Below are 25838 nucleotides of genomic sequence, written 5' to 3' on the forward strand. Positions count from 1 at the left end.
TAGGGCCATTGCATTGGTCCTGCTTTGAGCAGGGGGTTGGACCAAATGACCTCCTCAGGTCCCTTTCAACCCTGATATTCTACGATTCTATGACATAAGCTCTCCTATAACTCAGCAGCAGTTCACCAGCACTAGCTAGTCCTCACCAGTAAATTTCTCCACCTTTTGTTCTTCCCAGTGGTTCTCTGTATCAGCTCTCCTCTGCATCTCCTGTTTCCCCCTGGGGCAGCTTTTACCTGCGCCTTTCCTGACTCCCTTTAGGTGCCTTCTGTTAGATGCCCCCAACTGGGAGGCATCTAACAAGTCACTGGTTCATTGGACCCTGCTCCTTCTTAAAAGTACTGGTAACCCTGAGACAAAAAGTGATGTTAAAGCTAGATATCAACCCAGGATTCTAGATTTCTATAAATAAAATGAAGTCTACAGTATTTTCCTCATGGAACATAGTAGCCTAGTAGTCAACCACATTTTCAGCCCAGAGTAAAATAAAGAACCAAATTACAGCTTGGCTACCAGCCAACTAGCAACAAATTAGATTACTATTAAAGTGATCTACAATGCTACCTGTCTGGTTTGATTCCTGTCTGATTCAATTTCTCATTTCTGTTCTAACAGTTTTTATTTTAAGACCTAAGTTTTGATTGTCACCTGCACAAACTGCTTGCAAAAGCTTCAGCAAATTATGCAATGTATCTTCAACAATATGTGCTGCATTCATAATGTATATATTACGAATGTAAATAATGGATAACGATGCATCCTACAATATCCTAATGTCTGCATCAAAGGATACATCACAACCTCTTCATGAGCAGCTCTATTAGCATAGTTTTCAGAACAACGCTGTCTGACTCCAGACAAAGTAAGATTAAACTAAATCAGACTGGGAGCTTGAGACACCCAAACTACATTTCCCATGAGGCACTGTGGCAGCATTTCCATATCAATATATTTTGATTTACAGATGAAATATTTTTATTTCCAGCCAAAATATTTCAGTATTCAAATTTCTGTCAAAAATCGAAATCAGTGCTCCTAAGTAACATAAAGCAGGCCGAAGTGTATTACCAGTGAATCTAACCTTAAAAGTTAAAATTAAAAAGTGATTCAAGGTTAATATTAAATACCTTCCACTCATTAGCAGTATCGTTTACCTTTGGATTTCTTGAGAGTAAATAAGAGAATGTTTTCTGAGTGCCAGGACTAAAAAAATCAAGGTGGTTTTCAAAGCACATAGCCCTTTTTTCTGCTTCATAAATCATCTTCAACAATGTAAGTTCAGGAGTAACTGGCAATTTTCATTGGTGATTCATGAGAAGAACAGACTTCCCTTTTGAACAGCTACATTGACCCTTGCATTGTCACCAGTTTAAAGCAGTTGTTTCTGTCAGTAAATAGGACAGGAAGATACATATAGTGCAGATACATAGAACTGCAGTGTGGTTTGAGGTAGGGTATTTAGTATGGGCTGTTTTTTTTTAAACAAACTGACTTTGCAGAACACCACCACATTTTAAAGGAATACTGACATGAAGTGTAAGTCAAACAACAAACAGATTTTCGAACAGCTTTCATCTGGTGGCTAAAGTCTCCCAGATTCTAAATATAAGGTTGTTGGGGTTCCTATGCGGGATCTTCCCCACATTCAATACACTGCTCCTCTCTCCTGGAAAAGCCCAAAGGAGGGGGAAAATACTTCAAAAAACTCTGTGAGGGTCACCTCATGGAGCTGGAGCCACATTCTCTCCTGCAAAGGTTTATGGCCTAACACAGTGAGGTGTGTGTGGTGGGACTGCAGCCTGTAAAAGTTAAAAATGAAAACCCTCACAGATAATTAGCTCACCCTTCCATGCATATCCCCTTTGGCATCAAAACTCCCTCCCTCTCTCTGCCTCCCATGACAATGCACTAGCCCCCATCTCTGAGGAGCACAGAAGTCATGGAGAGGAGTTCAACATAACTCTTAGCATCATTAACTGCCTCTTGGATTTTCACCTACAAATTCACCAGGCCCCCAATAAGTATACCACAGTGAACAGCCACTCCCCTGATATGTTTCACTGATCTAGGTGCATGTCAATTACTCTGGGTAAAAAGAAAACATGGTTATTTAATTTATATACTCAGAACACTGAAAACATGTAAATTTGTCCTTTAACCGTAAGGCTTTCCAATATTAACCTTCTGACAGAAGTTAATAACTACTGTGGGCCTGATTCTCTACTCTTTTACACAGTTTTAGGAGATCAATGAAGTTAAGCTGACATAACATTATAGTAACCCAATGGAGAATCAAGCCCTGGGACCTTAACAGAAAACTCATAGCTTCTTCCAAGGGATTTCCGCACTTGCTCCCTCACAGCTCATGCCTTGTCTTTCTTAACCCTGAGTCCTGTTTAACAGGAATCAGCAGTTTGGTTGTCCTGAGTAGGCATACAGTAGAACCTCAAAGTTATGAACACCTTGGGACTGGAGGTTGTTCATAACTCTGAAATGTTCGTAACTCTGAACATTATGGTTGTTCTTTCTAAAGTCTACAAGCGAACACTGACTTAATACAGTTTTGAAACTGCTTCAGTTAAACTATGTAAAATAAAATTGTATTTTTCATTAATCAATATAGGGCTTACTTAGAAGAAAGCAGGACTGATTCTTCTCTCCGTTATACCAGATTTACACAATGCAACTCTAATGATGTCAGTTACCCCGATTTTCCCTGAGACCTGAAAAAGGCCCATCTTCTTCAAATTGTTAATTATTAAATCAAAATATGTAATTTACCAAGCTCCGAATGAATACAGTAAGCAGACATTTACCTTCTGTTCACATTGAATTTATAATGACAGTACAAAAAATGTTAGGACCTAAGTCCCCAATGCCTGAAACGTTACAAACATAAGGGCCTGTCTACACTTGAAAACTGTTTCAGAACAGACTGCCTTACATGCACACACAAGTATTTCTTTCAAATCCTCTGGCTTTCTAACCCACATCAACCAACCCACTTTGGAAGCAGGTTTACTGAGAATCAGGATGATTTTTTTCCACAACAAGGTAGGTGTAGACACATTCCCATTCTGAAGCAATTGTTTCACATCTGGCAGTCCTCCCACTGCTATTGTACACTGCTTTGTCAGCCACCTGGGTCAGCCTGTTTACTGGTGTGCCGTCTACTGCTCCGGGGTCATCTTGACCAGATGTTACTTCCGCCATTTCAGTGCCGCCGAGCAGTCAGGTATCCCCCACCCCTTTGCAATTCCAGCTCATAGTGAGTTCACACCTCCAGAGCTGCATGCCAATTGGACAGCAGCCGTGCCCTATGTTTTCACATGGCACTGTGCATAGGACTTCCTTGCCCTCCCTCCCCGTGGAGAGAAGTGCATCCAGACCCACCCAAACAGCAATCACCGACTGGAATAGAGAGGTCTACGAGCAGCTATCAAATGCAGGAGAGGTGGCATTCCTGGGGCATGAGCCAGTGCCACAAGAATGGAAAGAAGTTTCAGCTGAGTTATAAGAATGTTAGGGACAACACCACCTGGGTGAGAACTTCACAGTGTGCCTACTACAGGAGCTGGGCCCCATTTTTTGGTAGAGGTTCCACCAGCCAACCACAGCTTCTTGTGAGTTCCACCTAGGACTCCCACTTTGATGCCAGCCAGGATACAAAAGCCAGAGGTGATTAACCTTGCAACACAGGATCTTGTCGGCCTGCTCAAGCCAATGAACCCCAAGGCTCATACAATGCTGGAGACCCCCAAATCACAGTCAGAGGGCCAACTGAATCACAACAGAGACCTAACCTGGGATGAAGACTTCTTCCAGTAAGTATTATGTGATATATTACAGTACAACTGTACAGGAGGATTTAAACTACTTACTTCTGGGTACTGCCAAGGCACCACCATGATGGACTAGCCTCTCTCTCTCTGCCTCCTTGGCTTTTAACACTCCCCCCACCTAGAGCTCCGAATGGCAGTTGTGCTGGAGAATTAAAACAGTACCATTTATTTCTCAGAAATAACACACAACCCCTGCTCAAGTGTCCCAGGTCCTCCCCATGCCCCACCATGCTGCTTATTGCTTCTGCTCCCTCCCAGTTCTATTCGAAATGGCCACACTCTGTGGGTTACAAATGAGATGCATTGAACAGTCACACATTTATAGTAGCAGCAGATACAAGAAAGAAAAAGCCCCAGAATTTTTTTTTTCTGGCTCATAGTTTCTCAGTTTTAAGAAAACTTGAGTTGTTAGGACATAAGTCACCCAAATCAGGCTTGAGACACATTTCAAAAAGGGTTTCAAGGCATTCATTCAGCCCCTCTCCCCTCCTCCTTTTGGGTTACTGCGGAATTCTATTTATTTTTCACTTTATGCTGATCCACAGATATTAAAAAAAAAAGAAGAAGTTAAGGCAAAGACAATGCTCTGTTTTGGACACACAGATTGCACAGCAACGCAGCTCCCTCACCACTGCCCATATAGCTTGTGCTTCCCTTCCACTGCTGCACCAGCTATAGGGGCACCATCCTGGCAAAAAGCAGCAAGGCGTATCTTCTTGGTTTGCCTATTGCCTTTTTGATCAAAATCTTTCCCTGCCTTTTAGGGACACGCCTCAGGGTAACATCCTTGAACAGAATTGGTGCACATGCAATTACTAGCCTTCCCGTGCTGCCCCCTGCCACAACCCACTGGTGACACACAAAGACACACATGCAACCACAGGCCTGGACCTGCTGGTGCTTCTTAGCACTCTCTGCCCACCAGCAGTCTGCATAGGTGCACATACAATTATTAACCGCCACACCTGGTGACCCAAGAACCACATGCCCCTTCCCACAATGAATTCAGGGATCTTGCACAAACAGGGAAGAATGTCTGAAAACATCTGATCTCCAAGCTCACCCCAGCTTGGGAAAAAGCATATGGGAATGGAATTCTGAAACGGAGGAAAAAAAACACTGGACCATTACTGTCATGGAGACTAGAATTTGAACAACGGGGTTAGCTTTTTCTTTCCCTCCCCAGCACCTGACATGTTGTAATGACCACAGACAGGGGTGTTATCTCTGGGGGAACGGAAAGAGGACAAAGGGTGAGAAAACGTTTACCACCTTGCATCTGCATGCCAGCAGAGGGAGCAAGATGAAGGAGTGGAGGGCAGGTTTCCTTAAACAAGATACAAAGAGAGGGGGATGACGACAAGGAACTGGCTAAGGGCCTGCAGCTACTGGGGGTGATGGAGAGACAAACAAAGAGAGGGGGATGACGACAAGGAACTGGCTAAGGGCCTGCAGCTACTGGGGGTGATGGAGAGACAAACAGTCCTGCTTCAGAACATAGCGGGACTATGTTCACCATCCTAACCTACCCATGTCCTAGGGTTGCCAATTTTGGTTGGACATATTCCTAGAGGTTTCATCACATGACATAATATTTAAAGATTAATCTTTAATTCCTGGAGACTGCAGGGCAATCCTGGAGGTTTGGCAACCCTATCATGTCTTGCAGTCCTTTCCCTTTGAGAGCCTGGCATATCAGAATACATCCTTGACTCCCACAACACCAAGACACAGGCCAGTGAAGGGATTCACGCCCTGCTGGGGCACATCCCTGCAGCTTTGCCTGCAGATTAGTTCTCTCCTATCTGGCACCCCACCGCCCCTTCAGTTCTGACCTTTCTCTCTCACTCTCTACTCTGGTTCTTCCAGACCAGCTGGCAGCTCCAACAATCCTGTGCCATTTCTCAGTGACTACTAGGGAAACTCAGACCTGCCCTCTACAATGGGTTCCAGCCCGGGGACCTAATAATGAGCAGCCAAGGTCTACACAGTCCCCTTTCTTACTGCAGTTTCCTTGGGCTTCTTCCTACTCTGTCTTCTCAGGCTTTCTTTCCCCACAACTCCTCTGGGGTTAACCGTTCTTCCATGACTTATTCTCCTTTTGGGTTTTATGCTTCTAAAGAATGATTGCAGACATTCTCCTTGCAGCTTCCTGCTCTCCTGGCTTTACACTCACCGGCCTGCTCCTGCCCAGCTGGGCTTCATACTCAGTTAAGCTTGGCTCTCCCGCCAGGTGCAGCCAGATAACATAATTGGCCTCTCAGGCACATTAACCCCCTTCAGGGCCTGCATGGGGTATGAGCCTGTTCATAATAAACACCAGGAAAACCGCAGCACTCTGTGTTTCCTCCATGCTGCTTGACTGCTCTTTGAAAATGGCACTGGCTCATGAAAACAAGTTTATTGGTGGGGTGAAAGGAAAGTGATCATGGGATTTATTTAGTTTGACCCTAAGTCCCAGAATTTCTGACAAGTTTCCCCACAGAGAAAAATCTCAAAAAGGATAGAGCCTAGCAGAGGTTCATTGCACCATAAGATGTCTTCCCAGAATGCTGAGCACTTGTTTTGAAACAAAGCAGCACCATGTGGACACAATGATCCCAAAGAGAAGTGGCTTAACTCTGGATAGGAAGGTGGGGTGGAGGTTCACACCACAGTTGTTGCAGATCACAAAACAAAAATAAACAAAATCTGAAACTCCTTTTAAGTATAAACATGCCCTAAACCTACCTGCCCTGAGTCATCCCATTACATTTGGATGGTAAAAACATTCTTTAAATATTTGCAGGATTGAGCCCTAAATAACCAACAGTTAACATGTGAGTAAAAAAAATAAATACAGGGTATTTGTGCTTTGTAATAAAACTGGGTTAACTACCAATATCTGCAAGATCCTGCAAGAGGCCTTATAAGAATTCAGCTTTTTCTTGTTTCTTTTTATAAAGCAGTGAACTGCTCAATGTTTTAGAGAAGAAAATCTCATTAAGCTTCCTGGTTTATGTTTGTATTTCCAGTTTTCAAAACAGACATCAGATGCCAAATATTTTATCACATTCTCCTCATCATCTTGCAGGATGAAAAAAAAAAAAACAAGCAAACAGATTACTTTGTTAGCATTTCATTACCATTTAGATGGATGCACAGACACCACCATTTCAATAGCAAAACACTGTGTGCTTCTTAAGAATGCACTCAGAAATTCCTTTCCTGTTCATGAGGTTATTAGAAAGAGAATCATAAGACACCAGACACAATACTCTACCATCTGGTTTACACAGAGCATTATGTAGACTTCACTTTTTTTATTATGTACGTATGTGAGGTTTCACTCTTTAAGGCATCCAAAAAATCCTATTTGTAATAAACCAACTTTCAGATAAAATGTCATCATTAACCTCTTGTATTGATGTCATTCTACATTATTTTTATATAAAGAACTCACACTTGTTATGTACAAGGGAAAAATCTAGTCAGGAAGCCTATTTAATAAGTATAGCAATGACAATAAATTAAAACTGTCAACTGTACAGTCTTCACTAGAAAAGATGGTACTGAGTAAAGACTAGTGGGTTACACCCACAGCTGATGTAAAGTGGCCCATAAAATGCAAAAAATGTTTTCAAATTGTATGTATCTATTGTGTATGCACGCACACATGTATATAATGGCAACCATTTCTGTAGATGCACAAGGGATTGAACCAGGGACCTGCAGGGTCAAAAGTCTGAGTTGTTACAACTTGAGTTAAAGAGCCATGTCTCCATAGCTCAGAACTGTAACAACTCATTTCCTCTGTGGATCAGGAACAGAGGGAGAACCTGGAGCACATACTCATCAGTGGGTGATGCATACGTACATTGAATATACACATACACACAAACGTAATCAAGTTAGCTGAAATAGAACTGTTTAAAAATTATATCATGGCTCTTTCCAGAATCTGTATCCCCTCCCTGCCATTTTTCAGTTGAATTTTGGCTATTGCTACCTCCTGTAGTTTGTGAGACTGATGTCAAGCTTTTATCAGATGAGCTGGAAAGGGAGAAGTATTGAGTCACCATTGTATGTACCTATCCTTTTAAATATAAAAATCTATAAGGCTAAAGGTGGAGTAGTGCAACTATACAGAAATCGACACTTTATAACCCTGAGGTTTTAGAATTAGATAAGTAAAACACACATGAATGTACTAGTGAAGAGCAGCAGTCATGCCCATTTCATCAGAACAGCAGAAGCCAATATTAGTTTCTCCTACCTAGACAGGGACTATAGCAGCATAGCTACAGCACTATACCCCAACTGGAGATCATCCTCAAAGAGGGGAGAATGGTATAAGAATAGAGACCACATACAACACAAATTACGTCTCTACTCTTACCTTTATGCTTACAACAGCAACACCTGAAGAAACACTGAACTGGGGGAGAGATCCCGGCCTGGAGGGTTCCAACTAGTAAAGATTGTAACGAGCATATGGTGAGAAAAATCTTTGCTTTGAATCCATTTAGCTTTAAGTTAGATATGAATCTGCATTTTATCTTTTATTTTCTTTGTAACCAATTCTAACTTTTCTGCCTCATTACTTGTAATCACTTTAAATCTATCTTTCTGTAGTTAATAAACTTGTTTTATTGTTTTATCTAAACCAGTGTGTGTTTGGATTGAAACGTTGGGAACCTCCACTTGAGATAACAAGGTTTGTGCATATCATTTTGCACTGATGAAATGATGGACCTTATATGAGCTTGCATTGTCAAGTGGAGAGCTGGGCAGTACAAGACGCACATTTCTGGGGGAAGGTCTGGGACTGGGAGTTTACTGGTGTTGCCCTGTATGCAACTCATGAGTGGCTAGCCATAGCATTCATGTCATTCAGCTGGGAGTGATTTTGCACGCTACAGGCTGTGTGTGAATTGGACTGGAGTGGTTGTTTTCACAGCAAAGCAGTATAAAAGGCACTCCAGATTGGAGAATTGAAGGGACCCAACTGTTCAACAGTCCAGATTGTACCTTAGGGTACATCTTGTCAGGATCCTAACAAGGGCAGTTGGGACCAAGGATCAGAGCAGGGTCAAACATGAGGCTGTGAGTAGAGGAGGAGTTTGTGGTCAGGTTCCAGGACAGAGTCGATACCAAGGGGTCAGAGTCCAAGTCAGATTTCTGGGTCTGGATCAAAAGGCAAAGTCCAAATCAAGCTAAGGTTGAAACCACAAGTTCAAAAACAAGAATGGCTGTACCAGCTACGGGAGCCTAGTGTGTCAAGTAAACAAACATTTCTGTACCTTTTAAAAGACAACTGATATGGCCCCTTAGTGCTACTTATTTTATGTTTTATACTACTCCAAGTATTGTAATCTAGAGATCCCTGTCTGTAGCATGTATCATGGGAAAATCCACAGTGCTTACTACCACCTTCTGGCTTTTTCTATTATTTCCTCCACAAACACACACAAAAAATCCTTAGCTCCGTTTAAAAACCAGGGTTGCTCTACAACAAACACATGCTGCCTTTAAACCTATCGAGTTACTTTGCTGAATATACTTAATTAAAAACACTCGTCAGGTTATTATTTATCCCATCCCCTCCTGCCCTCTTTGTTTGTCTCACTCAATCCCACCTCCATGCCTTCTTCTACACCACCCCATAAACCTGGGTCAGATTTCTTACTCTCCAAATGTTCTTCCTCTCTCCACTCAGATATTTTCTAAAACCCCAACTGCTCCACAGGAACTATATATGCTAACAACAACATGCAACATTGCTCTCTGAATTACTGCAGCACCTGTATGTGTTTTATACAAGCTCCTCAAGAGCAGAGATTTTTTGTTATGTCTAGTGAAGCATCATGAAAATCTTTGGCTGACAGCCACCAGGAGATCACAGATCCACTCTCCCCCTCTCGAATTGCACCACAATGGGGTCCAGACCCTTTGAGGAGGACTATAATCTCTCTTTGGCTCAGCAGTGTTTTTTTTTCTACTCACTGATGTTACTGGGGAGGAACTGGAGGCAAGGGTTACTATGGGGATAATAGGTGTGGGTCTCTTCGGCTATGAGAGGTTATACCATATTAAGAGAGTGATGAGCTGGTTAGCTTTCTGAGCTTCCTTCAGCACAATGGATCATGAGGGTGTTGTTGGCACACCTATGGTCCCTGGAGGCCACACACAATAGCTCTTCTCCTGAGAGAACTCTCACATGTGATCACATAAGGTTCTCCTCCGCCACCCCTCTCATTCTATGTGTATGCTATGCAAAGCCATTAGGAGAGTCAATGAGGAGATACAGGCCAAAGAGTTTTCAATGTGACATTCACAGATGGCAACCAGATTCATTGCTCTTTCTCACCCAGCCCAAAGAGTGCAGCAAAGCGTCTTTCCCAGCATCTGAGCAAGACCGGGGTATCGATGGGAGCAAGATTGCGGAGACACAATCTGGAGAAGACTGAGGTCATTATGATGTACTGGGGTAATTATCTGGAGGACTTCACAGAGGCTAAGTCATACCCCTCAGTTGAGAGTGTTTGAACCTGGTTTATAACCAAAGTTATCAGCACAGAGATCTGATTAAAGTCTCAGCTGCTCTCAAACAACCTCTGTCCAGGAGGGTGCGACATTTCCCCTTGGACGTGCAGTTTGCCCCCATGGTTTGTGCTTTGCCACCTCTAGACTGGAATATAATAATGTGTTCTATGTGGGGCTACTCCTGACCAGACATGCCAAACCCGCAGAAAAAAAACGCAGAAATTGGGCTCGTTTTTGGCTTGTAATTTGTTTGGCTTGTAGCTTGTGCTTGTTTGGCTTGTAGCTTTTTTTTTTTTTTTTTAAATCAGCTCCCAGCAAGCAGGAGTAAGGGGGGGGAGAGAGTCAGGGGTGCACAGCAGGCCAACCACATTCCCAGACTGTACACATGGGGGGATCTAGTCACATAGAGTGTTGGGGTTCTTAGGGATTGGCTTGTTTTGGCCTTGTTTTGAAATGGGATTAGCTTGATTTTTGGCTTATTGTGAAAGTCAGGGTGCTTATTTACCGCATGAAAGTTGGTAACTGTGCTCCCGACATGCATTCAAAGCAGCGTGAGGTAGCTAGCTTGTTAAATAGAATATCTCATTGTGATCACATGGCATTAGTTCTCCAGTATCTGAACTGGCTGCAGGAGTAGAGGTGTTTTTTTGGCCCTGGGACTTTCCTCCCTGAGACATACTGCTGCAGGTGAGATCAACAGAGGTACCTGTGCTGGAGTCCCTCTTGTATCAAAGAAAAGGGGCTAATGGCAGCACATTCTGTGGGAAGAACTCTCACTTTGAAATTCACTCCCCTTCCACTCCCCAGTTTAAAACAGCCCAAGCTGATTGGCCTTCCAGACATCTGTTTGAGCTGACATTACAGAGCTACAGCAAGTGGGATTTATGTATGGGAAAGAGCACACGGTGCAGGAGATTCTGATGTGTGTACTGACTGCTGGAAGGAATAGGGAAAGGACAAGTGCTGCTGAGTTGGGTTTCATAATGATTTTTGAATTGTATTTTTAGTTAATGGCAAAGACACATGAATCCCCCAGTGAGCATTCTTTTATATTGTTGTATTTAAATCCAGATAATTAATTAAAATTAATACAAATAAGGGAAAATATAACAAAACAGGCATAGATTTTGTGCAATTTGGTTAAGGAGCCTAAAGAATGAATTTCTGCTTTCCAGTTATAACAGATAAGGTTCCCTAAAAATAATCAATGTGAAAAGCTCAAAATGCTGCTGCCCAATTAGGGCAGCCCTCCAATAATCTTGCCTTTAAATGCACAAAATCCAAAGAAGAATGCAGAATGGCACTTGCTTTCCTACTTAAAGATTTGATGCACTGTGAAGGTAATTTGCTAAATCTCAAAGAAAGTTGCTGATCATACTATTTCAATAGCTCACTGATCCATAAGGCTCACTGCATTACTGCTCAGAGCTACAGTGGCTGCCAGGAACATTTATGTCCATAAATAGATGACCAGACATAAATTAGGAAGTGTCGGTGGAAGAGTAATACAGGAAAACAGTGAGGGAATGGAAAGAACGAACAGACAGGTTATTTACTTTAATCATCTATACACATTTTCCAGTATTATTACCATCAATGTATTTAACCTAAAGTTTGAGAGTCACAAATATAATTGCAAGCAACAGTAATTTCAACAGAGATTTCAGGGCTAAATAAATACTCCACAGCACTTGTATTTAAATAACAATATCAATTCAAGAGACTTTCTGTGTATCATTGTTCATCCCATAGGCAGGCTTTATTAACTGATATACACTGAACTGATATACTTTTCTCTGAGTTTATTATTTTGCAATATGCAGCTCCAGATAGCTGAACAATTTTATGCAAAGAAACAGTGAGCAAAGTGCTCTGGAAACATCAGAACTACCATACCAGTTTAGACCACTGCTCCATCCAGTCACCAGATGCGTCAGACACACGTGTGGGAAACGCTGCAATAGGCTGTTATGAAATAATCTGCCCCTAAGGAAAGTTTCTTCTTAACACTCATTAGTTAGCGTTTGGCTTATGCCCTGAAGCATGACGATTTAATATCACTTCCAGACTTTTGGGGTTTCTCTCAAATCCTCACTAATGTGCAATTCTGCGTGTTCTAATTAGTCATAAAAATGTCCTATCTTTTTAAAAAATCTTACTAAGCTCTTGGCCTTTATGATATCTTGTGGCAATGAGCTCCACAGGCTAATCGTGCATTGTGTGAAAAACTTTCTTTTTCCATTTATAAATTTGCTGCCTTTCAGTTTCAATGATCCCTTATACTTTCATTATAAGAAAGGGAAAATACCTTCTCTGAAGCCTTCATTATTTTTGTGTAACTTTATCATGTCACTTCTTATTCATCTCCCCTCTAAACTAAACTCTTCCAATATTTTCTCTCTTTCTCTCTCTCTGCATAGGGAAGTTCTTCCATCTCTGTAAACATTCTTGACACCCATTTTTCACCTTTCCACTATTTTTGCTATATCCTCTTGTAGACTCTCTTGCCAGCTTCCTGTGTCTGATATACTTCAAGTATGTATTGTTACTTGGTTTAATCCCCTTCAAATTCCATCGCAGCCCTGCTAATTCCCTTATTACATATTGACTGCTGTAGTTTATGCTCCTTTCTATTGGCTATGCTCACATTTTAGGGAGATGAGCTGGAAAAATTGGGTCATAGACGTAAGAAAAGACTATTTTGTCCAGTACCTTGCTGAGGAAAGAGAGGCTGGAAACTGGAAGGTATCTAGCAAGTGAAAGGTCAAGCAAGGCTACAACACAGTTTGAAACCCTTAGATCTTCTAATGATTAATATTCTAGAAGTCCCACAGAGGGTGTGTCTACCCTGCAAAAAAACGACTCGCAGCAGTGATTCTCAGACCCTGGATCAACAATCTTGGGCTCATGGAGCTCGTGCAATGGGGCTAAAAATAGCAGCATAGACCTTTGGCCTTTGGCTCTGAGACCCACCCCCTTCACCGGTAGAGCCCTGCATGGATACAAAATGTATATCCACAGATCCAGCTATCCACGGAGCTCTACCAGGCTCTACCAGGAACCACAGTGGCAAAAACAGCAGCATGGTGGGGCCAACACTCACAAAAGCCAACACCCCACCGGGGCAGCTCCTCCGGCGTGGCTGTCTCACCTCCAGCCCCACCCACTGGGGTGGGCAGCTGGCTCACAGGTGGCTGTCCCCAGTCGGACTAGTGTGTGCAAGCGGCTCGCATGCTCCCAGACAGGAGTCCCTTCCACGCAGCGGTCTGAGTATCCTGTCCGGGAGCATGCGAGCTGCTTGCACACACTAGTGCAACCTGGGGCAGCTGCCGGTCAGCCTGGTGCCCACCCCAATGGGCAGAGCTGGGAGCGATACAGCCAAGCCGGAGGAGCTGCCCATGCAGGGTGCCGGCTCCTGTGACCGGCAGCCCAACATGCTGCTGCTTTCACCGCTGCAGTTTCTGGTAGAGCCCCGCAGCTCCATGGATATCCACCTTGTATCCACAGACAAATTCTGTATCCACACAGGGCTCTACTCCTCTGGTTTCATAGTCTTGGCTCCAGCCTGAGTCCGAATGTCTACACTGCTATTTTTTAACCGCCGTAATATGAGCCCAGCAAGCCAGAGTCAGCTGACCCAGGCTGAGACTTGCTGATGTAACTCCATTTTTTTTGGCAATGTAGACATAACCATATAGACAGGTTAGGTTAGCTCAGCGTATGAAGAGATGAGGTCAGTGTTGGCTTTCATGAAGACAGGTATGAGAGAGGAGAGAAATGGCTAAGGCTGTGGAGCTGCAAGTGAATCCAGAAGGAATGAGGTGGCTTAATCCCAGGAAGATGTAATGTGACAGTAATACAGCGAGGGTGGACGCTGATTTATAACCAAGAGCAGTGAGAGAGGAGAAATAAGCTCTGCTGAAGTTTCCACCTAAGCACATACCTGTTTGAGTCATACATGAGGACTCAGCCAACAAATCAGCAGATTTTAAAAGCAAAAGCACTTTTCAATAAATTCATTAACACTGAAGTGTAAACACTTCTTGGTGTTGGATGGCATTTGAACCTTTAGCTTTGGGCTTCACAACATACTATCAGTGTGCAGGTATCTAGAACAGTCACATACCTTTCTGTGCATTATTTAGAGAAACTCACTTGGCTAGTTTCCTGCTACAAAGGAGACAATATTTATCTTGATGATTGATACCTGCTCGCCCTAGGCGCTATTTTATTTTTTAGTTCTATGTATGTGTGAGGGAGTGAATAATGACAGTGAATAATGGACAATGTACTCCAGGTAATGTTAACATTTCTGTGCTGCTCTTTTGTTAGCTTTCATTTTTAAAAAACCCAAACTACAGTGTTTCATTTACAGTACATCTGTGACACAGCAGAAAATGGTTCATATTTTTAAATGCTTTGACATTTTTAAATTAACACTGTTACTATATAAACATTTTATATGCTTATAGCTGTACCTTGCAGGGACGTTATACTGAACCTTTTTATGACCAAAAAGCTATTCTGATTATGCTCCTCTTACGCATACTTTTGACCATGGCAAAGCGTCCCCAAGATTTACCGAGTTACCCTTTGCTCAAGTTTTGAGATGCTGCTTTTATCCACATTGACGGGTTTCATTGTATATCACTCCAAAATATTCAAGAAAAATTGGAAGGGCAATTGTAACATCCACAAGTTCTACATATTTCCATTACATGACCTAATTACAGGTTATTACAATACTACGTCACACTTCGCTATGAAGTTTACAAGTTACTGGGGGCAGTGATGCAACACCTAATATACACAAGATGATACACACAGCTTTCAATCTGCCAAGAGCTAAATGGATATTAATAAAAAATGGGACACAAAAGAAAACAGTGGCACAGGAACCTTAATATCCCATGTGGTTAATCCTTTAGTACAGTGGTTTTCAACCTGTGGTCCCAAAGGGGTCCACACCTCCATTCAAAATTTTTTAGGGGTCCACAAATGAAAAAAAGGTTGAAAACCACTGCTTTAGTATCAACCATCTATTTCCTCAGTCCCTCTTTCATGTACGCAGTTTCAATACTATGGAACCTGAGATAAAGGTATTATTTGGGTCTGTACAAGGAACATTAAAGGGTATGTAAAGCTCTGTATAACTAAGAAAGGATCAGAGGAAAACAGATCTACTAAATACTATTTACAAGGACAGTCGTGGAATTTAAGCCTAAAATTTCCTGTGTCTTAAATCTGTTAATGTGATTTGACTTTAATGAGAGATGAAGCACAATTATTGTGATAAACAAATAGCCTCAGATTGTCAGAACTGGACAGAACTGAAGCACTTGAATGTACCTGTAAAAATGTCACATTTTTTCATCGCCTTGAAAACTTAACTGAACCCTACTGTTTAACTACCCATCTTCATTAACTACACTGTCACTTGTAATCCCTCTGTCCGAGTGTCCCATCCCCCATTAATCACACCTCTTCTAAAAATAGGCTCTCCAAAGGACTATTATTTAAGTTCAGATTATCATATTTTAATCAGACTAGGGAAGTTTTACAGTACAGACTTGCTTTGAAATAGACTTTCATCACCTGAACTTATATTTTAAGCATTTTCTAATCACCAGCTCTAAATGAGTTTTAGTTATTGAAATGTGATACTGATTGCATCAAATGAATATATCAGCATCCTAAGCTGCTCCTCAAATAGTAATTTTTTTATTTACTGTTTTAATACTGTTGAAAATTTACACACACACACACACTTCTTGAATAGTTGTCCCTTAAACTTGGACTCTTGCATCTATTAACTGGTCAGCATTTGATTTAACATGTTCCATCACTTAACACTGCAAAGCTTCTACCCTCTGAATATAGAAGACGTCAGCAGCTACTGGATTTAATTGACTGAAGAACTCTTGTTTGGAACAGAAAATGCTAATTCAGAATCTCCTTTACAAATGTTGATGGAGTTAGGGGAGGGGAAAAAAGCTTGGAGGAAAACCTCTTATCTTTCGGTCATGTACACCAAACTAGCTTTGAGAGGACATGTACCACTGCCCTCCACTGGAGGGAGCACAGCTTGCTCCCTGCGAATACAGATGCCATCTATTGGCCCAGGACTGTTAAAGACTGACATCAACTGCTGGGCTGAATTTCTGTTCATAGGTTCATAGATTCCAAGGCCAGAAGGGACCATTGTGATCATCCAGTCCAGTGGTCACCAACAACCGGTCAACTGCAATCAACTGGTCAATCCTAGAGAATCTCCCAGTCAATTGCGATCTCAGGTAGTGTAGTGTGGCTGCCGCTAAGGCAAACTCCCTGCCTACCGCATACCCACGCCGTTCCTGGAAGCAGCCAGCGCAGCCCCACGCCTGGGGGTTGGTGGGGAGAAAGAGGTCTCCCTCCATGCGCTGCTCCTGCTTGCAAGCACCACCCCCACAGCTCCCATTGGCCGGAAGAGTTGCGAGGGTGGTGCTTGCAGAGAGGGGCACTGCGCAGAGCCACATGCCCCCCAGCTGCCTCCCAGGGGCACGCTGGCCCCTTCCAGGAGCTGTGTGGGGCTGCCTTAGGCTCGCTGTGCTGCCAACCAGAAAGCACTGGGCAAACCCCCATTCCTGAGCCCCCTCCCAGAGCCAGCACCCCAGAACCCCTCCTGCACCCCAACACTCTGCCCCAGCCCGCACCCCAGAACCCCTCCTGCACCCCAACACTCTGCCCCAGCCCGGACCCCTCTCCCAGAGTTAGCACCCCCTACCCCCTCCTGCACCCCAACCCTCTCCCAGAGACAGCACCCTGTACCCCCACCAGCACCCCAACACTCTGCCCAAGCCCAGAGCCCCCTCCTGCACCCAAACTCCCTCCTAGAGCTTGTACCCCTCACCCCCTCCTGCACCCCAACCCCCTGCCCTAGACTCAGCCCAGAGTCCCCTCCCACACTGTGAACCCCTCGGCCACAGCCCACAGCCCGCATGCCCTCCCAAATCCCAACCCCCTGCTCCAGCCCAGTCAAAGTGAGTGAGGGTGGGTGGGAGAGAGTGGTGGAGTGGGAGGGGCTTTGGTGAAGGGAAGGGGCCTAGGGGAAGGAGTGAGGTAGATCCTGGTTTGCCCTTAGATTCAAAAAAGTGATTTGGGGCGTTAAAAAGTTGGAGACCACTGATCTAGTCTGACCTCCTGTATAGCACAGATCACAGATGATCAAAAATAAGCTATAGGACTGTACTTAATTAATGGTCTTGTGTACCACCGTACTCAGCTGGACAGAACTAGATTTTCCCTTATGTACTTACAGCAGTGTCACCTAACTAGCTGAGGTAGTGAGAGGCATCTCCTTTGCTTCAGTGAGCAACACGTCTGGCTTTACTGAGCCAAAGAGTTTGTGGGGGGGGGAAGTTCCCCAAAGGTACACATCACAGAGCAGCAGAAGATCTTAGCATCTGTGAATGTAACGTAACTACAGCTTGAATGTGACTACTATCAACATCTTTATACTGCACTCATTATAATATTTAGGCATCTATAATCAAATTATCATACAGCCACCAAAAAGAAAGAACAAGAAACTGAAAAAGAGCTGCGGAAAAGTTATTTTAAAATATTAAACATCTGTCTCTCACACATATATACACAATGATGGTGATCATCATGAACTAAACAGTATATACACAGATCATTGCCTTCCTGCCACCTTGTTTTCTTCCAGACTCCCTTGCTCTAACCCAGGGGTGGGCAACTTATGCCACGTGTGCCAAAGGTGGCCCATGAGCTGATTTTCAGTGGCACTCACACTGCCCGGGTCCTGGCCACCGGTCTGGGGGGCTCTACATTTTCATTTAATTTTAAACGAAGCTTCTTAAACATTTTAAAAACCTTATTTACTTCACAAACAACAATAATTTAGTGACATATGAAAGACTTATAGAAAGAGACCCTCTAAAAAGGTTAAAATGTATTACTGGCACGCAAAACCTTAAATTAGAGTGAATAAACTAAGAATTGGCACACCACTTCTGAAAGGTTGCCGACCCCTGCTCTAACCTTTTGATCTATTTTGTCTTTTTAGAATAGTAAAACAGATTGGAGGGGAGAAAAACAGGGTAGGAAGGAAGAATTGTGAAAAATTTCTCACTATGTTTTTCCTTTTTCTCCTCAAAACTTCAAATAATTTCAATCAGCTCTGTAGTTGGCATAAAAACAGGGTGAAAATTTCATCTACATTTTTTCAATTTGTTTTAACTTTTGAATTTGAAAAATCACAAAATCATAGAAGTTTAGGGTTGGAAGAGACCTCAGGAAGTCATCTAAGTCCAAGCCCCTTCTCAAAGCAGGACCAACACCAACTAAATCATCCCAACCAGGGCTTTGTCAAGCCGAGCCTTAAAACCTTTAAGGATGGAGATTCTACCACCTCCCTAGGAAACCCATTCCAGTGCTTCACCACCCTTCTAGTGAAATAGTGTTTCCTAATATCCAACCTAGACCTCCCCCCACTGCAACTTGAGACCACTGCTCCTTGTTCTGTCATCTGCCACCACTGAGAACAGCCAAGCTTCATCCTCTTTGGAACCCCCCTTCAGGTAGTTGAAGGCCGCTATCAAATCCCCCCTCACTCTTCTCTTCTGCAGACTAAATAACCCCAGTTCCCTCAGCCTCTCCTCGTAAGTCATGTGCCCCAGCCCCCTGATCATTTTTGTTACCCTCCACTGGACTCTCTCCAATTTGTCCACATCCTGTCTCTAGTGGGGGCCCCAAAACTGGACACAATACTCCAGATGTGGCCTCACCAGTGCTGAATCGAGGCGAATAATCACTTCCCTCGATCTGCTGGCAATGCTCCTACTAATGCAGCCCAATATGCCGTTAGTCTTCTTGGCAACAAGGGCATACTGCTGACTCATATCCAGCTTCTCATCCACTGTAATTCCCAGGTCCTTTTCTGCAGAACTGCTGCTTAGCCAGTCGGTCCCCAGCCTGTAGCGATGCATGGGATTCTTCTGTCCTAAGTGCAGGACTTTGCACTTGTACTTCTTGAACCTCATCAGATTTCTTTTGGCCCAATCCTCCAATTTGTCTAGGTCAGTCTGGACCCTATCCCTACCCTCCAGCATATATACCTCTCCCCCTAGCTTAGTGTCATCCATGAACTTTCTGAGGGTGCAATCCACGCCATCCTCCAGATCATTAATAAAGGTGTTGAACAAAACCGGCTCCATGACTAACCACTGGGGCACTCCGCTTGATACCATCTGCCAACTAGACCTCAAGCTGTTGATCACTACCCGTTAAGCTCGACAATCTAGCCGGCTTTTTATCCAAAATATTCAAATGGTCTTAATTATAATTTTTTAGGGGAAGCAAACTCTGGCCTTGTGTGTCTATAAAACATTTTTTGGGCACTGATTAGGTAATGAATAAATAATTAACAAGTATATTCAAAGTAAGTAATATTTACACTGACCTAAAGTCCAGTAGGACACTGCTTCCAGATGTGAAGAACTACTGTATATGGCATGGATATACATGAGATGAATCATCAGCTCTGCCAACCACCACCAAAAGAAAATGCGAACTATGCCCAGCAGTAATATGCAGAGGTTACTCTTCAAACTGCAGGCTTCTGGTCTCTTCATCTACGAGAAGAAATCAAAGTAAGTTACATTGTGTACAAATGACCAGACATTTCATTCAAATAGACTTTTTGATGCCAACTTTTAAAATTTAACTTCTTTTTATTTATCTGCATGATCAAGAGCACTATTTTCAGTGTGGTGTTTGGGGAATTCTCTATTTAACCTTTCAAACCAAGTCACAGTAATTAATCAAGTTAATGGAAACAGTGAGAAGGAGAATTTGAGTGATACGCACAACATGTTTTCAGTCACTCCCACAGGACTAGAAGCAGTATTGACAAGCACTCAGTTCCATTTTTGTCTGTTGAGGATCTTCCCACATGCGTTCAAATGGAGAAAAGGGACACTTCCCTTATATATCCTGTCTATACTACAGACTTGTACTTCTGCCAGTTCAAGCCACAATAGCTCAGAGCTTCCACATTAGCCATCCCGATTCAAGTGCATGGTGCACTGTCACCATACATGCAGCATACTTTGACAGCGCTACAGGCCTTGAATCTATCCCATGACGCAGCTCCCTGAAACAGGTGTATCATGTTTTCATCTGTTCACATTTTTGATTTGCTTTAATGGATGCTCCATATGGTTCAGTCCTGCAGGGGTATCTATGTATCCCAACGAGGGCAGGAGATGGATCACCCTATGCCCCCACATTATCAATTCAGATACCCTGTCACCCCACTGCCAGACAAATTCTGAGCCTGGGGGCAGCAAATATGTTGAATGCTAAAAGAAGGTTGAGGGGAGATATTGCTCCCTATAAATATATCAGAGGGATAAATACCGGAGAGGGAGAGGAATTTTTTAAGCTCAATACCAATGTGGACACAAGAACAAATGGATATAAACTGGTCATTGGGAGGTTTAGACTTGAAATTAGACGAAGGTTTCTAACCATCAGAGGAGTGAAGTTTTGGAATAGCCTTCCAAGGGCAGCAGTGGGGGCAAAAGATCTATCTGGCTTTAAGATTAAACTCGATAAGTTTATGGAGGAGATGGTATGATGGGATAACATGATTTTGGTAATTAATTGATCTTTAAATATTCATGGTAAATAGGTCTAATGGCCTGTGATGGGATGTTAGATGGGGTGGGATCTGAGTTACCCAGGAAAGAATTTTCTGTAGTATCTGGCTGGTGAATCTTGCCCATATACTCAGGGTTTAGCTGATGGCCATATTTGGTATCGGGAAGGAATTTTCCTCCAGGGCAGATCGGAAGAGGCCCTGGAGATTTTTCGTCTTCCTCTGTAGCATGGGGCACAGATCACTTGCTGGAGGATTCTCTGCTCCTTGAAGTCTTTAAACCACGATTTGAGGACTTCAATAGTTCAGACATAGGTGAGAGGTTTTTTGCATGAGTGGGTGGGTGAGATTCTGTGGCCTGTGTTGTGCAGGAGGTCGGACTAGAGGATCATAATGGTCCCTTCTGACCTTCGTATCTATGAATCTATGAATGCCATCGTATTTGAGGTTGTTCAAGGAGGGCCTGATTTAATTATAATCCTCTAATTTCTAGAGAGCTGCCACACTTAGAAGAATACAAGTCCATTTTAATAAAACCTGTATCTGGCTCTGTGAATTGTACCCTAAGTACCTGATTCAGCAAAAAGTATCTGCTAACAAATAAACACAAGCTTCTCAAAGAGCACATGAAAAGAAAACTTGATGTTTCTCTCAGCATGTATCTACCACTGACGTCCCTCATTTTAGTGTCTCTTCACGCATGGGAACACAGGAATGTAGGAACTGGCAGACTGGATCCGTCCCAAGTTCCATCTAATGCAGTATCCTGTCTCTAACAGTGACCAGCATCATATGCTTGGGTGTAAAGTGCAAGAACCACAGCAAGCAGAAGGACCTGGAGAACAGCCTCAAAACAAACCTACAGCACTAACATGTATTTTTAACCACACAAGTGTAACCATGTTATAGAATTTCCTCACTGATACAAGCTAACAGAAGTCACTCCAGGGAGATAAACAGAACTACAATATCTTCAATTAATAATCTATTCCCCTTTAACATCTGTTGGGTTAATTTTTTCCAAAGAAAGCACTTTACCTTCAAACTTGTACAAAAACCCTGGAATTTAAAAATTCTGACAGGAAAAGCTACTAAAATAAAGCAAATTAAGAGACAAGAAATTTACTTTTCTCCTTAGTTTCTTTCAGTTCACCTTTAGGAGTAGGCTTTGAGTAGCTGTACAACATTTTGTTGTTCTCATAAAAAGGCATTAACTATCTTTGAAGCATTTAGTTAAATAGCCCTTGTAAAGGAAGAAAACAACCTACCAGGTCATCTATTTTAAGGAAACCATTTTAATAAGAAAACCAGGCAGGGGTCTTAAAGTAGATTTTTCAGTGCCTGAGGGACAGCTAGTAATAAAAATGTAGGGTTTTCACTCAAGGTGATCTCCCACAGAAAGCCTGACCCGAAGCCCACCGAAGGTAATGGGAGTCTCTCAACTGACTTCAATGAGCTTTGGAAATAGGCTCAGAGACCCTAAACTCTATGGGCTCCTGACACTGTCCTGAGAGACTAAGGTATGCTTTAATATGCTGTGTAATAGGGCCAGGCATTGTCAAAGAACAATCATGGTATACACCAGAGGTGGCTGCATTTAAACCATCAAGTGATGCATATAAGCATTCATATATTATGTATACAGTAACTTCCCTCTTAACATCCTCTTGCTTAATGTTGTTTTGATCTTACGTTCCTGCTCAATTACAAAACACGCTCCATTTAAAGTTGTGCAATGCTTTGCTATAACGTCATTTGGCTGCCTGCTTTGTCCACAGCTGGCAGCCCCCCATCAGCTCCCCTACACCCCCGCCCCTCCGCACAGCACCTCCCATCTGCTGGCAGACCCTGCGGATCAGCGCCTTCCCCCATCTCCCACCGCCTCCTGCCCACGGCAATCAGCTGGCTTGCGGCGTTCTGGAGGGAGGGGGGAGGAGCGAGGACACAGCGTGCAGGCTCCCCCTCCCTCCCCTGCCTCCTCCCCATGACAATCAGCTGGTTTGCGGTGTTCGGGAGGCAGGGGGAGCCTACGCACCAAGTCCTTGCTCCTCCCCCCACCTTCCTGCCCCCTGAACGTTGCAAGCCAGCTGATTGCCGTGGGCAGGAGGGAGGGGGGAGGAGTGAGGACACGGCGTGCAGAGTAAAGGGGGAGAAGGGGGGAAGAAGAGATAGGTTAAGGGTGGGGGTTTGGGGGAAGGGGTGGAGTGAGCAGGCCGAGGGTTGAGCCCCCCGCCCCTGGTGCTTGCAGAGGAGGGGAAGCTGCCGCTGCGCAACGTGCTTCTCCTAGCCTACAGCATCCTCAGGCTCCTTGCCTGCCTCACTGTCTCCAGTGCCAGTGGGCTGTGCCTGTGTGGGGTAAGGCGGGGGACCCTCCCGACTATAGTACTGTACGGCAAAAAACCAATTTCCCTGGAACTAACTCTCCCCCCGCATTTACAGAAAGAATTTTAAGTTCTGGACGCATTATTTAAATGTAAACTGCATCTCTCCATAGTTTACCCATGATGTTGCTCTTGGATGCTGATGCTACTTCTTCCAACTGCAAAGCCTGCTGTGATTGTTAGTGGATCCCCCTGTACACATGCATCCGTGCACATATACATGCTCACATGCACTCCAAATCACTGGAAGGGCCCTGAACCAAGAGAACACCTGTGGTTCTGCTGCAGAAGGGCAGAGAATGCTATTTGCTGAGACTGACCAAGGGGTACACAAAGGAGGCAGGCAGGAGCCTCAGAGGCTACTACAGCCTTAGCAGAAACAACTACTGGAGAAAGAGACAAACACTATTAGTTGTTCCCAGGCACTATAACCTTAAGAGAGTCCACATGTGAGAGACAAATTATAATCATCCTATATTTATCAATATCCTTAGATGCTGGGAAAAGCCAAAGGGAAGTAAAAACATTTTCCACATAGTGGCTATGGTAGTGGTAAATATTTGTTGAAGATAAGAAAGGAGAAGAGAAAAAATAACGGTGTGTGATTTGAAACTCTCCTGTTTGTACCTAATACACTGGATTTATTGCTCAAAAACAATTTGTCGCACTAAACGCTTTACTCCTGTAACATTGCCACGGTCAGCAAGAGCTATGGCAATCTGCTGAGCAAGTGCTGGTCTCACAAGTTTAAGTTATATGGGGGAAGATTTAAATTTTGTAGTTGGCATGTTTCCCAGGATGCCCACCAAATTCTAGGACATTAACTGTATTAAATGCATTCATATACTAAGTCTCATTCCACCTTCTCCCTGAAGTTGGTTAGAATATGATCTACTGTTTAGTAGGAAACCAGCATTGCCTTCCGGAGTCACACACAATACAGCATGCAAACCAAAGAACACTACAGATGTTGAGCTTTAATTTTCAAATGCCTCCCTTTTGTGAGGCAGTTAAATTTTCACATGCATTTGTTTGTGCATGCAGAAAGCTACTAACAGAAGCCAACACACATTTACACACCTAAATCAGGTTTGCACATGAATATTTTGCATACTGTACAAAAGACAGACCCTCTCAAATTTTGGGTGGAAGGATCAAGGTTTCAACTGGCATCCACAAACGTATACAAATATGGGTGTTTGCATGTACAAATTGGGAAGTTAGGTTCTAATATGGGCTACATGTATTTGCGTACATAACACCCACAAATTCTGCAGGTGAATTTGTAGAGGCTGGTTGACATTTTTGACCTACTGAAACTGCCACGTCTTTGCAGGTGTTTGTACAGTGCCTGGCATAAAAGGGCCTATAATTATTGGGTGGGGCTTCTGGGCACAGCTGTAATACAAAAATTAAACATTTTATTAAAGCTTATGTTAATGTTATCTACAGCACGGATTAATAAAAAAGTTTCTATTCACCTGGGTAGAATGCTTAAATTATCCAAAGATAGCAAGTTTGGTAATAAAAAGTCATAAAATGCACATAATCCATAATCTACAATATCCCAAATTAGGGTAATAAATTTAACAGTACCGTTTAAATATCAGTATCCATGGAAACTCATTCTAGAAATAACTTGTGAAAAATAAATAATGTAACAATAAATATAAATTGCCCCTCAGTAATTGAGAATTTAGGGTAAGTTAGCCCTAAATAAATACGATCTATTAAAAAAATATTTCAGCTACTTTCCTGTTTTCTCTTCTCATTGGCACTCTGTCTCATTTCTCCTGGTATTGCCGCTGTCTGGTGACATGTTCTAAATAAATGTCCCTTGACCACCTGATGGTCCGACACCATGAGTTGCCGCATCAGCCGGGCATAGCGCTGACCGATTCCGCATTCTCGCACTCTTTACTGGGATCCCTTGTGCTCACAGCTCCAACGATCAGTGCATATATTTGATCCTCATAACCCCCAACATTCAGGGCATCATCCGGTGGCGTATTTCTCCTTTTTTGAGCTTGGGGATCAAAGGCGGCCACGGTCCTGTTCTCAAAAGGAACTGTGACATCCACCATGAGGATCCTCTTCTGTGACCAGACATCGTCATTACTAACAAGGTACAGGTGACTGCCCATTCCAGGGATAGTGGAGTTCACGCCACCCTTCCCCACAGGTAGAGGGACAGCCTTGATTAAGCGATCTTGGATGGTGCTGTGGCACAGCTGCCAGACGCAGACTACTATTAATAAAAGGTCAAACTATCGCATTTTTGCAAAGCAATTGTAACAAAGTAAAAGCATTATTACTGAAAGCTCTCTGCCATAGAATAGTTTTGCTATTTTTCATTTTCTGCAACTCCATTTTCCAGCATGATAAACAGCAACATTCTTCTCACTCCCAAGATTAATAAAGTGTTTC

At 43.2% G+C, this 25838-nt stretch overlaps 1 protein-coding gene across 5 annotated transcripts in view; it reads right to left on the bottom strand.

Moving 5' to 3' along the window:
• Positions 1 to 25838, bottom strand: part of HHAT (hedgehog acyltransferase) — a 334535-nt gene that overhangs the window by 273428 nt on the left and 35269 nt on the right. For all 5 annotated transcript variants that reach the window (XM_073338997.2, XM_073338993.2, XM_073338994.1 and 2 more), the window contains one exon: positions 19831 to 20002. In XM_073338997.2, the coding sequence (XP_073195098.1) occupies positions 19831 to 20002 (172 nt within the window). The remainder of the gene's footprint in view (positions 1 to 19830; positions 20003 to 25838) is intronic.

This window comes from Lepidochelys kempii, chromosome 3 (assembly GCF_965140285.1).
Source record: "Lepidochelys kempii isolate rLepKem1 chromosome 3, rLepKem1.hap1, whole genome shotgun sequence".
Taxonomy (NCBI): domain Eukaryota; kingdom Metazoa; phylum Chordata; order Testudines; family Cheloniidae; genus Lepidochelys; species Lepidochelys kempii.